The 16,643-nt window shown below is 43.0% G+C and overlaps 1 protein-coding gene across 2 annotated transcripts in view; it reads left to right on the top strand.

Annotated features, from left to right (window-relative positions):
* Window positions 1-16,643, top strand: part of LOC149205861 (putative E3 ubiquitin-protein ligase ARI8) — a 446,435-nt gene that overhangs the window by 313,486 nt on the left and 116,306 nt on the right. For both annotated transcript variants that reach the window (XM_089395192.1, XM_089395193.1), the window contains exon 12: window positions 15,873-15,944. In XM_089395192.1, coding sequence (XP_089251318.1) covers window positions 15,873-15,944 — 72 coding nt within the window. The remainder of the gene's footprint in view (window positions 1-15,872; window positions 15,945-16,643) is intronic.

The raw sequence follows: 16,643 nt of genomic DNA, 5'->3' as shown, positions 1-16,643 counted from the left end.
TTGGAATTTAATTCATATTGTGCAAGTAACCAATTTTTAAAGGCATTGGTCTCTAATGTATAATCTTAAGGAATCTAACTAAATCGTGCTTAATAATCATACTTGCTGCTTAATCTCAACCAAGTTGCTAGGCCATTCAGTTTTGTCTCCTTGACTTGTTGATTCCCAACAAGTTGTGTTGGCACGAATATGAAAACAGGTTAGAAACCATGGGTTCGGGCACAAGGGGCCAACAAGGCCCTGCTGTAGTCTAGAACAACGCCGACATTTTCACCTTACTCAGAGAGGGCAAGGAGTCTCACCCGACGCATGCCGCGACTGAAGTTAGATGGGGTAGAATGAGGCACCAAGGGAATTACAACAAGCAGACGATATTGACTCATAACAATCAATCATCCACATTAATCCAACCATACTGTTCTACTCATATCATCTTAGGAAACCATACAATCTATAGATATACATTCAATTTTTTTTAAAAAGCAACACAGAACTCAATAGCACATTGCTGATCCAAACTGTCTCTTTCATTAAGCTTAATGTAAGGAAATACATAAGGAATTACAAGAGGCTCGAAGCCTGATCATCAAGGACATAAGTAACATAACCCACAGGAACAAACATAGATAGGGCGAGGAGCGGTTCACGCCTTTTCGCAACTTAGGAAGGCTCCACCAATCCCTGGCTCGCTCGTCTGATCAACAACCAACCATTTCTCGCCCTCCCTTCTGCCTTTTATTCTCTGCCCTATGCTCAGACTGCCAGTTTCGCTTATCTTTTGCTCTACTAACTTTGCCCTTGGTTGCCTTTTCTCTCCCCTTGCTCGACTACTCTTGTTCTTCTCCGCCTTGGCAACCCCAACAGTGGTCCCCACCACCCGTTCCTGGCTCTTCTTTCCGCAAAAACTCAAAACAAAGGCCCCAACAAGCCCCGACCACAGTTCATTGACTCGTCCCCGAGTCAATCTACCCTAGGTGCTGTCTGCATGGTTGATGTTTCTGCCGGTGCCTTTGTTGTTGCCGCCGTTAGGAGTTTTGTTGATGTTGTTGCTGCTTCCTGCTATGCCGGTCCTACTTCTTGCGGCGCTGCTGTTGCTTCTTGTTGGTCTTCTTTTCCAAACGAAGGCCCCAACTTAGGCATTGCAACAACAGTTTCCTGGCGGAATTGAGTGTACTCTTTGAGGGCTGCTTGTTAGGTGGTGATAATTGTGTCAGCTTTCTTGAGGAACTCTGCAGATGTGCGAGAGGTTGGCTGGTCAGGTTGACTGTTCAGTAGGGAGCTCCACTACTCCTCCATTTCATCACAAAGTTCGTGTAGAGCGTTGACATGGGAACCAATCGTTGGCCTGAGATCCCAGATCTTCTTCTTAGTCTTTGTCGACTCATCCTCAATCTGCTGAACCTGGGCTTCCAAAGAGGCGACCTCTGTATCGATCCTCTTCCGCTGGTCTTTGTCTTTGCAGTTTCGGCTGTCAGTGAGGAGCTGTTGAATTTGCTGTCGAAGTGGGTATACCAGTTGATTTTTCATGGCCAAGCTACCTGACCAGTCATGGACTTGATCCATCAAAATATACCCCTTGGCTACGGTGTCAACAATAGAGGCTTTCAGGGAGACAGCAATAGTGAGCTTTTGGTAGAGATCATCCCAGTGCATGCGGCTTGAATATGGCCGCAACATTCAACCAAGGCACACGCAAAAAAGTCCTCTACGGCTTCGATAACTATCTCGGCAATGGTACGCCAAAGCGATTGAAACCATGATGTTACCTAGTCAACCTGTGTATGCAGCTGTTGATTTCTCTGACGGAGCTGATCTCTCTCGGCTGTGAGAGTGGTGATTTGTTGCTTCTGCTGCTCATGTTTGGCAACACGTTCATTGCGAATATTCTCCGCCTGCTATGCTGCCTACTGAATGAATCCAAACAATTGTACAGAGGACCAATTCTGAAGATTATCTTGCTGCATAGTGGATGGGTCCAATAATTTTCTCTACAATGGTTGGCCACTAGCAATTGGCCATGGGGCGAGGTTGCTTGCTGTGAGGGTTCTACAAACTGAGGTGTTGGAGGAATAATAACTGGGTCGGGAACAACAAGAAAATTTAAAGAAAATGGAGTGCCAAACAGTTCAGTTCAATAGCTGTAACCAGTGGTCGCAAGGCGACAGGCACTTCACCTGGTAGTGGGCTTGACCCCAATAAAAATGATATCATGGATGTGGTGTTTCTTTGTCCCCAAAGGAGCTTCATGGTCGAATGAATGGCCGAGTCGATCTCCATATCTTCAGTGCCTATTCGGGTGCCGGAGGGAATGGGGTCTAATAGTGTTGCGAAGGTTGAGGCCGTATGCATGGATGGATCCTGCAAGCAAGGTGGAACAATAGATGTGGAGGGTGGGGTTTCTTCGACAATCGAGGAGGTCGAGGCACTCTAGGGTCCCGTGCTAGTGAGGTCAACTACAGTTACTGTAGGCATGGCCTTTTGCTTCTTTGGAGCAGGGGCTTGGTGCTTTTTGGCTGCCTGGGCTTGGAAATTGTTGGCTTGGATAACGAATGGGGCCCTACATGTGGGATAGCAACAACTAGGGGTGTAGTGATCGGATTATGCTGCGAAAAGCCTTGCAACTCAACAGACTCAGAGGCCTCACCTGATGAACCAGTTAAGCTCGCAATGGTCTGCTTGATGGAACTCATCTTTTTCTTCATTTGAGTGACCATTGGCTGCAATTCTTGCTTCGCCATCCTCTTCCTGGTGTCAAGCCTGCATCTCCTGTCAACGGTTTCGGTACCATTCCCCCGAACAAGTATCTGTATCTTCCTTCTCTTATCTTGCAGGCAACTCCTGGCCATGACCCGAATTTCGCGTGGAATGCTTCAGCTGTTAATGTGAACTTTTGTGCCTGCATTTGGAAAGTGACTGGATGGACACAGTGTGGCTTGAGGAAAGTGTTGACTTGCGTCACCCCAAACCAGATTACCTTTGAGTATTCATCGAGCAACACCTTGGGAACCCTTTCGACGACCCTTATGACCCATAGCATTTTAACATACCACTCACTGAAGGACACTTCGTTGATTTCTTTGCTGCTGGGGTCCCCTGACGTTCACCATGGTGTGTATCTGAGAGTGTAGGGCTGGTCTTCGAAGATCTGTGCCAAGTCCCTTCTTGGAGGAGGGCACCACTTCCACATTGCTAGGGTCATGATCAAATAACCGAAAATAAAATTAGTGCTTCTTTTGTACACATCCTCGCATGCCTCAAACAATTCATTCAATAGGAATGCAAACCAATTTAGCAATGCATCTTTTGTGCAGTGCTTCACAACTGAGATGGTGTCCAAAGTGCATTCATTTCTTGAAAAGTGTCACATCACCTTCCCGACGATGATATAGAAGGAAAATCTAATGTGTTCTTTGTTGATTAAGTCGATCTTTGCTCCCTTCTTGCCTCGCTTGGTGTTGTATTTGCTATAATAGTCGTTATCTCCTTCCTTCTTTGCTCTTTTTGAAGCTATCTGAAATGCCGTTGAGATTACATTCCCTGTGGCCGATAACCCTGTAAGCATTGAATATCATCTACATGAATTGGGTATTCTCTGTCCAGCCAAAGCGACCCCTTGTGCATCCTACTGATTAAAAGTTTTGTGCATTGCATCGCAGCCAAAGTCATGCCAAACACGAGCAAACTTCTCAAGTTTATCAACATTGATTGCTGAATTCCCTTGAATGCCACCTTGGCTTTGGTCACCTTTGTTCCATCTTCCTTTTTAATTGTCTTTGTGTACACTTCTCGCTTCAGTGCCGGGAATTGGAAGCAATCCGACAGGTCATTGTCCACTAGCGTGGCCTTGTCATATTTTCCATATAGCGGCTTTGTGACTGTCTTGTCTTTAGGGACTAAAATTATCGGCTTCGTCATCTTGTAGCATTGCTGATAAACTACAATCATTGGATGCTGACAACGAATGCTTGGGCGACAGTGTTGAGGATCAGACTGTGACTCAGACGATTCTACCACCTAAACTTGAAACTTTAAGAACTTCGGCATATCCATGCAGATTAAGTAGACCAACTTTGACACGACATTTCTGACTAGACTTGCTAACTAATTACTATGACAACTTTCCCTATGTAGACTCGAATGGGTTAATCCGTTGTGGGCTGATATATCCCTCACTTGGCTAATGTATTTCGGGAAAAGACAAGGTGGAGCGGATGGGTAATAATGTTAGCGTAATGGCAGACATTTAGGAGTTAATTCTTTCTATAACGGGAAAGATCCTATGGAAATTTGGACTGACAGTGGTATTATTGCCTAATTATTACGGAAAAGACACTTGGTACGTGTGACTGACCTCCCCCCCGACCACAATCAGTTGCGGTGTGGTGACATGGAAGCTGCAACTAAAATTGACATCCTGGGTTTGTTTTATTGAAAATAAACTAACTGACGAATTGATTGACTGACTCCTACTGACTTTTCCTAACCCTACCTACAGTCTCTGTGCAGAGACTTCATCAATGTTGAACATGAATGTTTGGTTGGTGGAAGGGTTTCAGGCGTGCACCATTCACCCAACCTGGTAGCAGTATCCTATCTAGTTGTGTGAGCTTCACCGCTCCAGACTCCCTGATCTCCGCAACTATGAACGACCCTAACCAGTGCATCTGTAGCTTGCCCGAAAAATTTTGGAACTTGCTGTCATATAACAAAACCTGTCCCCCGACCGTGAAGGATTTCTTCTTGATGTGTCTGTCGTGCCATGCCTTTTTCCTTCGTTGCTCAATTGATTGGTGGAAGTTTGCTAAGAACCTAGCCTCGTCTAGCTCTGATAATTCCTCTAGTCGATTCTGTAGCGACTCGTCTTTTTGTCATCCTTGTGGCTTGGGTGATGAAGATGTTATGGATTTCAAACTTTGTAGGCACAACGGATTCTCGGCCATATACCAACTGGAATGGTGTCTGCTTGTGTAATCTCTTCACTGTTGTGCGATACAACTAGAGCATGGCTGGCACTCTTTCATCCCAATCATCTTGATTTGCCGAACACACCTTGGTTAAGCCCTTCTCAAGTATCTTGTTAAATGCCTCTACTATTCCATTAGCCTGTGGATGATATGGGCTTCTCTTGTGGTGTTGGATCAGGAAGTTTTGCAACAGAGAAGCGACCGTTTCATTAATGAAGTGAGTTCCTTGGTCGCTTGTCAGGCTTCTTGGGCAACCAAATCTTGAGATGATATTTTCATAAACCTTGCGACTGTGTCTGCTATACAGTCTTTCAATGGTGTCGCCTCAGTCCATATCGTGAGTGATCCAGGTGGATATTGGTGGCCACCCGCTAATTCCACTTGGATCCCCTCTAGTGCTTCTTACAGTTTTTATCAGTTTCCTTAATTATAGCACAGTTTACTATTTTTAGCAGTTTTTTGGGTCCTAAACTTCCGGAGCCGTTTTGAGGCCCTAAACGACGTTTTTTGGGAAATCCACCGCCAGCGATTTTTCTGATAAAAGTCGTCTTTTCCGTCGTAGTCCTCGGAGAGATCTTTCCAACGGGCTATCATGCACGTCAAACGGAGATAGTATGACCAATTCGCGACCCCGGGAAGTTGATGTACCAACTTACCCAAAAACGGGGCCCACAATTTGGCGTTTCATCTTCTAGGGTTAGGTTTTGGAATGTGAAGGGTTTTCCATTGTTTCTCAACAATAAATAGGCCCTCGAGCCTCATTGTAACACAATTCAAAACAGTTCAGAGGCATGTAGCCGACACATCTCTTCTCAGAGATAAGCTACCATCGCCCTAGCTGGGTTATTTCTATTTGTAAGCATATTTCAGTATTCTCCATTAATGAAATGAAGTATTATTTCCGCGGCATCTCTGTTTTTATGGTTATCGCATATTATTATTTCTGTTGTATCTCTGTTTTTATGGTTATCGCATCTCTGTATTTATGGTTATCTCTGTAATCTATTGCGTTCCTGTTTAAATCCGGATCAGTGGTATCAGAGCGGTCTGCTTTTTCTCTGTTTTTCTTTGCATGTCCCCAACGAGGTCGGGATATAAGGAGTTAGGGCTTGAACTGGTCGAACCTTTGCAAGACCAACCTCGCAAATCTCGACGTCCTCCCATGGCGGATGAGAAGAAAGACGAGGGGGCAGGAGATCCTATCAAAATCTTGCTCGAAGAAGCGCTCGAGCGGCAAAGGAACGCGATGATGGATAGCTTTGCGCAGATCCTTCAGCGGCTACCCAGAGGCGACGTATCGGCTTCCAACAGCTACTCTAGAAACGCCACACCGTTTAAGGTACAAGTTAATTTTGAAATCCCCATCTTCGAGGGTCAAATAGACGCAGATGCCGTAGATAAATGGTTAAATCTGCTAGATGGGTATTTTTCTGTTCACGAATTTTCAAGTCGGGAGAAGATTGTTTTCGCTCTTCTCAAAGCAGTCCCCCACGTCAAGGACTGGTGGGAAACCTATTGCGAGCAGAAGGATGAAAGTACAGGCTCACTATTTTCAACCGCACCCACTTGGAATGACTTCCGGGATGCCATCAAGGAGCAATACTACCCCGTCGGAAGCTATGAGGACAAATACATCAAATGGACCACACTGCGGCAGGGATGAGACCAAGATGTGCCGGAGTTCACAAACATTTTTCATACCCTTCACACACAGTTGGGTATCAAAGATTCTGAGCTGCATCTAGTACTCAAATACCGTGGCTGCCTACACAGATACTTCCAGGAAGAGATGGAGTTCTTGAACATCTCCTCACTCGGCACAACATACCGATACGCTGTCAAAATCGAGCAAAAGTTCAAACAGAAGAAGCGAGACTTTGGATCTGCAAATCCAAAGCCCAAAGGACAAAGCCAAGGCGGGGTGACCCAAGACAACCCGTCGAGCTACAAGAAAAGAACAACACCACGAAGCCGAAGAAGGACACAGGAAAGTGGTGTGAGTTCCACAAGAGTCCCACTCATAACACAAGTGAGTGTCGGACCAAGCAGTCGCTAGTGGCCGAGTTGAAGGCTTCCGAATCAGATGCATGTTCCGACTCTGAGTCAAAACCCGACAAGGGGAATGACAAAGGGAAGCAGATTATTGATGCGGATCCCAGCGCCACTGTTGCTACTGCCAAGATCCAGAAAAATGAGCCCGAAGATCCAAAGGAGGGGGAACGTCTTTTCCACTCACAGATGTGGGTGAAGGGTTCGCCGCTGCAATTCATTGTCGACAGTGGCAGCCAAAAGAACCTCATTTCAGCAGAGGTCGTGAAGCGGTTGGGCCTACCAACTACACCACACCCACAACCGTACAGTATCGGTTGGCTTCACGAAGGACGAGATCTCAAAGTTTGCCAGCAGTGCCGCCTTCCCTACAGCATCAAGCCCTTCACAGACGAGGTATTGTGTGATGTTACACCTCTGGATGTTTGTGATGTACTATTAGGCCAACCATACTTGTGGAGGCGACATGCTGTGTATGAGTCAAGGCCTCGCGCTGTCATCATTTCTTTGGATAATTCATTATACAGGATACCGGAGGTAGCCCCACCTACCGCCACCTCTTTGATCACTGCTAAGAAAGGCAACAAGCTCATCTCACAGACTAGGAAATTTATTTTCTGTCTGGTTCGTTCCCAATGTAAGGGGAAGATCGTTGCTACATCCATGACACCCGCGAAGGGTTCCTCCACACAACAGCAGCAACAAAAGGATACAGTCATGACAGAACACAGGAACAACTTCTCGTTACCTGGAGGGGTACCACACAAGTTTCAGGTGGGCGACAAAGTTTGGTTACATCTGCAGAGGGAGCGCCTTACCAGAACCCATCAGAAACTCAGACCACTTCGACATGGTCCTTACACCATTACCAAAGCTATGGGAGACAATGCATTTGAGCTCAGCATTCCCCCATTCCTTGGCTTGCACCCGGTGTTCAATGTCGATCGCCTTCGGCCATACTTTGCACCATTACTAGACACATCCGACATTGCAGAACAACTCACACCCACAGAGTTAAATCCAGCTTGCATGGAACAAGTTGCAACTGATCGGATCATGGACACACAGATCAAGCACACTCGCCAGCAGAATATCCAACTGTATCAAGTTGTCAAAGCAGGACAACTCCTTCACCAGGGCAAGTGGCTCACCAGGGACCAAGTGCAGCAGAAGTTCCCTCATCTCATGGAGGAACTCAACGCAATGGGGACCATTGCTTCCTAAGGGGGGAGGAATGATCCAGGTGGATATTGGTGGCCACCCGCTAATTCCACTTGGATCCCCTCTAGTGCTTCTTACAGTTTTTATCAGTTTCCTTAATTATAGCACAGTTTACTATTTTTAGCAGTTTTTCGGGTCCTAAACTTCCGGAGCCGTTTTGAGGCCCTAAACGACGTTTTTTGGGAAATCCACGGCCAACGATTTTTCTGATAAAAATCGTCTTTTCCGTCGTAGTCCTCGGAGAGATCTTTCCAACGGGCTATCATGCACGTCAAACGGAGATAGTATGACCAATTCGCGACCCCGGGAAGTTGATGTACCAACTTACCCAAAAACGGGGCCCACAATTTGGCGTTTCATCTTCTAGGGTTAGGTTTTGGAATGTGAAGGGTTTTCCATTATTTCTCAACAATAAATAGGCCCTCGAGCCTCATTGTAACACAGTCCAAAACAGTTCAGAGGCATGTAGCCGACACATCTCTTCTCAGAGATAAGCTACCATCGCCCTAGCTGGGTTATTTCTATTTGTAAGCATATTTCAGTATTCTCCATTAATGAAATGAAGTATTATTTCTGCGGCATCTCTGTTTTTATGGTTATCGCATATTATTATTTCTGTTGCATCTCTGTTTTTATGGTTATCGCATCTCTGTATTTATGGTTATCTCTGTAATCTATTGCGTTCCTGTTTAAATCCGGATCAGTGAGATAATCGGTCGTCGTGATGATGTACCTGGCTTGAGTGTGATGCGCTGGCAGATTGATCAGCTCGATGAAATCAATTGCCCACTTTTCAAATATCTGCAAAGCTTGTACTGGTTGTAGCAGGAGTTCATCACGATGCGACGATTGCCCAACCCTCTGGCATGCATCGCATCCTTTGGCGTACTCCTTAGCGTCCTTGTAATTTGTTGGCCACCATAGCCCCGCCTGCAAAACTTTCCTTGCGGTCGCCTTGCCCCCTACGTGGCTACCCGCGACTCCGGAGTGACATTCCCATAGAACTTCCTGACGCTCCTGTTGGAGGACACATCGTTGCAACACCTGATCTAGCCCCAACTTGTACAAGTGTCCTGGGATAAGCTAATAATTGGTTGCTCGCACGACCATGTATCTTCTCTACGTCACAGTGTACTCCTCTGGACATTTCCCTGTGGCCAGGAATGTTGCAATCTCTTCTAAGTAGTCAGGTATTGCTTCCACTCTGAATAAATCGGCATTAGATAGTTGGTCGTCTAGGGAGCCCCCACTTTCTCCCAATTCCAATCTAGACAGGTGATCAGGCTTGACATTCAATCAGCCTGGTTTGATGATTACCTCGAATGTGAACTCCTGGAACAGTAGCAACCATTTGCATATCCTCCCTTCTAATACTGGCTTGTTGACTAGGTATTTCAATGCCGAGTGATCTGTGAAGAACTTGAATGGGCCCCCAAGCAAGTAGTGCCTAAACTTTTGTAAGGAATACACCATGGCTAATGCTTCTCTCTCAGTCGTGGTGTAGTTTTTCTCTGCAGTGGACAACTTCCTGCTAGAAAAGTAGATGGGATGGTCCAAGTTCCCTTCTCTCGGTTGCGCCAACATTGCCCCTAGAGCAATTCCAGATGCATTGATATGTACGTGGAATTGCTTATTCCAATTAGGATATACTAAAATTGGAGCACTTACCAGCTTCTCCTTCAGTATATTTAATGCAACTTGACAATCCTCTGACCATGTGAATGCTTCCACTTTCTTGAGCAACTTTTCCATTGGGGCGGTGATGGAAGCGTAGTTACGGATGAATCTGCGATAGTACCCTGTGTGGCCCAATGTCGATCACAACTGCTTCACATTGGCTGGCGGGTCCATGTTTACAATTGCCACAACCTTGGCAGGGTCCATGCAGACTCCATCCTTGCATACAATGTGGCCTAGTAGTGTGCCGAATGGAACTGTGAATATACACTTCTTCAGGTTCAAGGAGATTTGTAATTGCCGGCAATGATCAAACATTACCCTGAGTAGGCTGGCGTGCTTCTTCAACAAGCTGTATACTGTCTAGTCATCCATGTATACGTCCAGGAATCTGTGAATGTAATCTCTGAATGCAGTGATGACAATCTGGGAGAATACAACAGGCACATTCTTGAGGCCAAATGGCATCACATGGTAAGCATACAACCCCCACTATGTCTTGAAAGTGGTCTTCTTCTTGTCGTCTTTAGTGATTCTGACTTGATGGTACCTTGGAAACCCATCCGTGAAGGAGTATGCTTCGCCGTAACGTTGTCTAGGACCTCATCGCTGAAGGGTGTGGGGAATGGGTCATGCACAAAAGCATTGTTAAGGTTGCGATAGTCTACGCAGATCCTTATATCCGTGGCATCTTTCTTATTCTATATCACTATTGGGCTGACCCATTCTGCCTCGTCCACCGGGAAAATAAGTCTTGCTTCCAACATTTTGTCTATTTCCTTCTTGACCTTCTCCTTTACTCTTGGGTTCAGCCTGTATGGTTTGTGCTTTACTGGCTTGGCGTCAGGTTTCAGTACAATCTTCATTTCCTTGATGTCCCCCTTAATTCCTTTTAACTCTGCAACCGAAGTTGGGAACAAATCCTCGTACTCCTGTAAGAGATAAAAAATTTCCCTTGTCATGTGCTCATCCCAGTAGTCCCCTATTGATGCCATCTTAGGTTTATCCTCCGTGCCAATGTTGTGCTTCCGCAATTTTACTGGGAGCAAGTGCAGAACATCTGTTGCAGGTCCTTCCTAGATATCCCTCTCCCCTTCGGTCTCATGAAATGTAAGGTGCCTCAACCCTTCCAGGTCATCCTCCTTTGGATCTGTGTTCACCTTCCCGCAGGCCATGGCCTCTGGGTATCCTGACTCATAAAAGTACTGTAGGAACCTCTCATCAATGCATCCTTCCCACAATTGGCCTGAGGTGAAGAGGATCCTTTTAATGGCATATAGAGCCTCGATCAATCGTCTGTCACTATCCTTAAACGAGAAACTGCTACTGAATTATTCAGTCAGGGTGTCCCAATCCCCTGTTTGTCTTCGTACCTCTTCCTGTATGTACCACGCTAGAGGGACTATGCCTAAGGTGTGTTCGAACATGTGTACCCATAGTTCGTTCAAAACTCTTTCTTTGTTCTATCTATTTGTGTAGTTCTCCAGGTGTTGTCGAGGATTTGAGTTCCCCCTGTATTTTGCGATTTTTTGCGGGCGATCCCCCTCCTCCCCCGCTTGCTTGAATTTTTCCCTTATGGCCCTCTTGATCCTTCCGCAGTCCTAGAGGTTGTTGCGGTGGACTCCCCACTAGCGTGCCGGGGTCGCTTGCAATGCAATGTTTAGCAATGATATTTTGTGGCTTTCCCTTATAGTTTTGTCAACCTTATTGAGAAATGTATCTACTGAGTCTATGCCATGGAAAGTGGGAAAATCCCTTACCGCTGTTCCAATCCAGTTGATGCGGCATATCGTAGCACAACATTTGGTATCAACTTCGTATCTGCCTTGCTGCCAAGCATCCCATGCATGCCTCAGAGCCAACTTCCAAGCTCTGTATACTCCTCTAGCTGATTGATCCTTCTGCTGTGTGATTGATGTAATCTTCTCTCTTTCTTGCTGTCAAACAGTAGAGATGGTCTAGCATCCTTGGGTCGTTTCCGTCGTATGCCGGTTCTGCGAATCTTGGTACCTGGTACGAGTCCAGTGGCTGGATGAATCGTACTCCTTCCACTTCAAAGATCATCAACTCCTTCTTTAGATCGATAACAGCGTAGTTCTCATAGGCCCAATCAATACCTAGCAGTGTCAGGTAAGGATCTTTGTCTCCCATGATATTAATCACTTCAAAATCTGCGTGTGTCTTCACCCCGCCACATCTACTTCTATGTCCTCTAGTCTCTCGATCGAGAATATACAATACTGGTGGCCATCTGCAATTGGATTGGTGAGAACTTCAATTGCAGTTTTCCCAGTGCCTCCCATGTCTTCCTTGGTAGGATATTGACGTCGAAACCTAGGTCTAACATAGTATCTTTAATTTGAAACCTCTCGACTTGTTGATCAATCCTGAACTCCCTACCTGTTCTCTTCTTATTTCTCCTGACTCGCCTTGTGTGTTTCTGATGTCATCGATTTGGGTATAGAATCTTCACTTAGGGTTTTCATCGTCCAAACTGCAATATCTGAGTGTGTTTTTCTTCAACTGGCTTGTCTTCTTCTTGAGTTGTCATATTCAGTGGATTGGTATTCATTCCATTCTCTTCAACTTAAATTTCTTCATTTGAAGATTTCGACACTTTCTTCTCAATAAGTTGTTGTACCTTGTTTTCCAATGACTTCTTGTCCTTCTTAAGCTTCTTAATTTGTGTTAGTAATTTTTCACTATGGTCCTTAAGCCGAGAAACTTCTTCATTTTTGTCAGTGGTGATTTTGTTAACTTCCCTTTGCATATTTTGTTTTGCCTTTATACTTTCATGAAAAATTATTTTGAGATATCTTGTATGTCTTTTCGTGTTATTGAATTTGGCTTCAACGTAACGTCCTGGAGTGTTATGTTCTTATTCCTGTAGGAAAATGTTAAAAACTTCTTCTTATTTAAGTAAAGGATCCTAGTATGTCATCCCAGATTGATCATTCCATAGGGATTGAATAGAGAATTGCAATGTTGCAAACATTGGCATCGAGCTAAAATCGGCAAGGGTCCAGAAAACCAAAAAATCGTAAAAATCGGGAGAATATTGGTAAAAACCGGCAAACATTGACAAAATCAAGATATCATCAAAATATCAATAAAAATTGGTAAACATTGGCTAGGCCAAAAAATCGTGATTTCGAGGTAAAATCAGGATGTTATCGAGATTGTTCGCAACACTGGAGAATTGCGATATAAATGTATAATCCCCAATGTTTAACTGTAAATAAGTTATTTCGTATTGGTTTTTGTCCAAGAAGTCTAATTTTTCGATTATATTTGACTCAAGAATCTCCAATTGGTTTGTAATTTTAGGGTTTATATAATTTTTGCTTTCAGCAGGAGATAAAAATAGTAACATCTTTGCCCACGAGAGTTCCCTTAATTCTAAATAGCACCTTAGCATAGTTGAGTGAGGTTTCTGGAAATCTTCCTTCCATTATTTCTGAATTAGAGTTCATTTTGCTTTGTTGATATGAACTTAGGGTTTTCAAGGTAACCCCCTTTTTTTAAATAATCCTTCAGAACTTTTAATTTATTTTATTCAATATTTTTTATGAGCTTTGAGAATGTCTTTTCTTGTTACTGTTTCCAAAACCTTCTTTTATATATGTTTAAATATATATTAAATATTTTATATTTATATGTAAGCACTTAACTTTGGTAAACAATAACTTCCTTCCCCGAATTTCACTTTGAAGAGAAGTATGTTTGATATAGTCCTTCATTTGTTTTTTTTAATCTTGGGTTAAGATGAATGGGTGTCTTAAAATGGCATGACACCATTCGAAAGGCCGCGTCCCTCTGTCTTCACGACACTTTCAACGCTTGATATGTGTAGTTCTTTCTGACCAGGTCATGAACCGATAAACAATGACAATGTTAGAGTGGTCAAATGGAATTCATATGACGAAAACAACACAGTGACAAGGTTTGACTTTAAATGGATGTGGATTGCAACGAAGCGGACCACTAGTTGTTGACGGAGTTATGAAGATAGGGCATTGTGTGCAGTTGGAAAGATGGCAAATGAGCTAAGAAATGGCCAAAGCGAACAATGAAGGCGACCACTGATAGACGATGGACGACGGTGGTCGTTGTCCATCATGGGTTGAAGCTGACAGTGATAGGTGTTGGGTTGGGGTGTCCGGTGGTGGCGGCTTGCGACTGCGTGCAACCGGTGGACTCCAGTTGTTGGCTGAATGAGCGACGATTGACTGTCGAGGTTGTTCATTTTGAATTTTTGTTTTAACCTTTATTTTTTTTTTATTTTTTTTTTTAAATTGTATATATATATTAAATATATATTTTCTTAATATATTTGTTTTTTGAATTTTCTAATTTTTTTAAAATCATTTTTCTTTTCTTTTGTTTTTTTAATTATTTTTTTCTCTTCTGGCCAAGGGCCAATTTGTGAAAATGGAGAAACTCCAAGTTCTGTAGTGAAACGCTTCAGTTGTGATGACAAGAAGGTTGACGGAGGATTGATGGCCAAAGGCTAGATCAAATTGGTTCTTTGTAGTGGTTAAACGACCAGAGTATCAAACAACTCTGATACCAATGTAATGAACAATGTTCGTATACACAACAATATACTCAGAATATCTGATATATGTAAATATCCATGATAGGACAAACAATATATTATATAAGAATGTACAAAAGATATGAGATGATTGATTGTTATAATGAGGCCCACTTATATATCTAGGCAGGTGCTTCTTCATGGAAGGTCATGTCCCATTAGACATGCCTCTTTAGTGTTAATTACTAATTAATGCTCACTAATTAATCATTACTATATTTACATTATTTTTATATAAATTATATTCATAACAACAACCCAAATCATTCAACCTTACAGCTGCAACAACCAAGTATACCCAATGTCTTTCTCCTTCTAGAATCACCCTTTCAATGAAATGACCTTCTATTTATAGTCTTCTCTTCCATCCCTAGAGTGATTAGGTTAAGGAGTAAGAAATAAATAACACTTCTTTTTCTTCAATCTTTTCATTAAACATTAGTTAAGAAAGTCCTAGAAGATGGTTGGTTATGCTCTTGGTGTTATAGTGGCAGCTATGAGGTTTGATCCTTGGTCTCCCATAGATTAGGCCTGGCAGTTACCGATTCACCATGTGGTTAAAAAAAAAAAAAAGAAAGTCCTAGAAGATGCGTTTCCACCTTTTTCTTCACAAAAAATGCTCACACACTCCATAAAATATTATTAAAATGTCCCTGGAATTGCCATGACTTAAGGTTTGAAAAGGTCTAGTTAGTTGCATGCCATCTTCATATGCCATAACTCCCTCATTGCTCAATATATGCCTTCAATGTGGAACACTCTTTTAGATTATTGCAATCTTGGTTTTTGAAGTGTGAGAAAGGGTCTATATTAACCATCCTAATGGTGAAATATGCCTCCAAATATGTGAAACATGTCTTAAACTATATATCCTTACCCCAAAAGGCCTCAAAGATGCTTCCAAATGTGTGGAACGTGACTTGAACAATTTGTTCTTATGCCAATGTCTTCCCCAAAGATGGACCCACCTTCAAATATGTTCTAGCCCCATCAAAAGACACATCATTCTTCTAACATAAAACATCTCAAGGATGGTGCTGGCCTCCAGCATGCTGTCATGAGGTTAACAGTAGGCTTAACAACATGAAAAGTCTTCTCAATTTCTTTTACTCCCATTTCATGAGTCAACAGATCCCTTGAGATATTGTTCGATGTCATTGTCAGTGTAGGAGATATATGAATGTGGACTAAAAGTATCTTAATGTTTGCACTAGTTAGCAGGCTGGAGTTTAGCTAATGATTTTCTTCGAGGTGAAATGATTCAATTATTAATAAGAATAAGGATGAAATTTAAAAGAATAAAGACTGCTTTTTAAATATCCTTGGAATTTTTAATGCTAATGTGTTGTTTGATTGATTTGCAGATTGAAATCTTGAGTGACAAACAGAGTCAACCTGTTTCACAACTAAAGTTTGTGACTGAAGCATGGATGCAGGTACTTAAAATGCTGTTTCATTCATTACTACTTTCATTGCTTTTCGGATCTAGAATGATGCACCTTTTCAATTATTACCATACACTAAAGTAAGCCTCTGTATTTTAAACTTCTAAGGCAATTTGGGGGGATGGGGAAACGTAAGGGTATATATATATATATATATATAAGGCAATTTGGGGGGATGGGGAAACGTAAGGGTATATATATATATATATATATATATATATATATATGCAAATTCATATTCAATAATTAAAGCATAAATATATTGATCCATACATAGTTGAATTAAATAATGAAATACACTGATCCATATTCATCGTTCATACTGGTACATCCATCATTCATTCTCTTAATTCATCCATAATGAGATTCAATAATGAAATACATTGATCCTTATTCATCATTCATCATTCTAGAATCTAATTAATACTAAGAAAAATAGACTATAGTAGATACTGAAGTCTGAAGATTAGAATAGTAAAATGATATAACTCAAACTCAAAAGGGGTGCATCTGGGCATCCCTCTTTTCAGGGGGTGTGCCCAGAAGCACCCCTTATGAGAAAATGTGTCTCCCACACTGGGTAAACGTTCCCTCCTTTGTCTCCCCAAAAGGGGGATGTGGGGAAATGTTTCCCCAGGTGTCCCCCTGTCCTAGGTGCGTGGGAAGTGTGGGGTGCATGCACCTCACCCT

The sequence above is a fragment of the Pinus tabuliformis genome, chromosome 1_2 (genome assembly GCF_031772625.1).
Source record: "Pinus tabuliformis cultivar Carrire ecotype Pingquan chromosome 1_2, CPIR1, whole genome shotgun sequence".
NCBI lineage: Eukaryota > Viridiplantae > Streptophyta > Pinopsida > Pinales > Pinaceae > Pinus > Pinus tabuliformis.
This window is presented reverse-complemented; position numbering and strand designations above follow the sequence as displayed.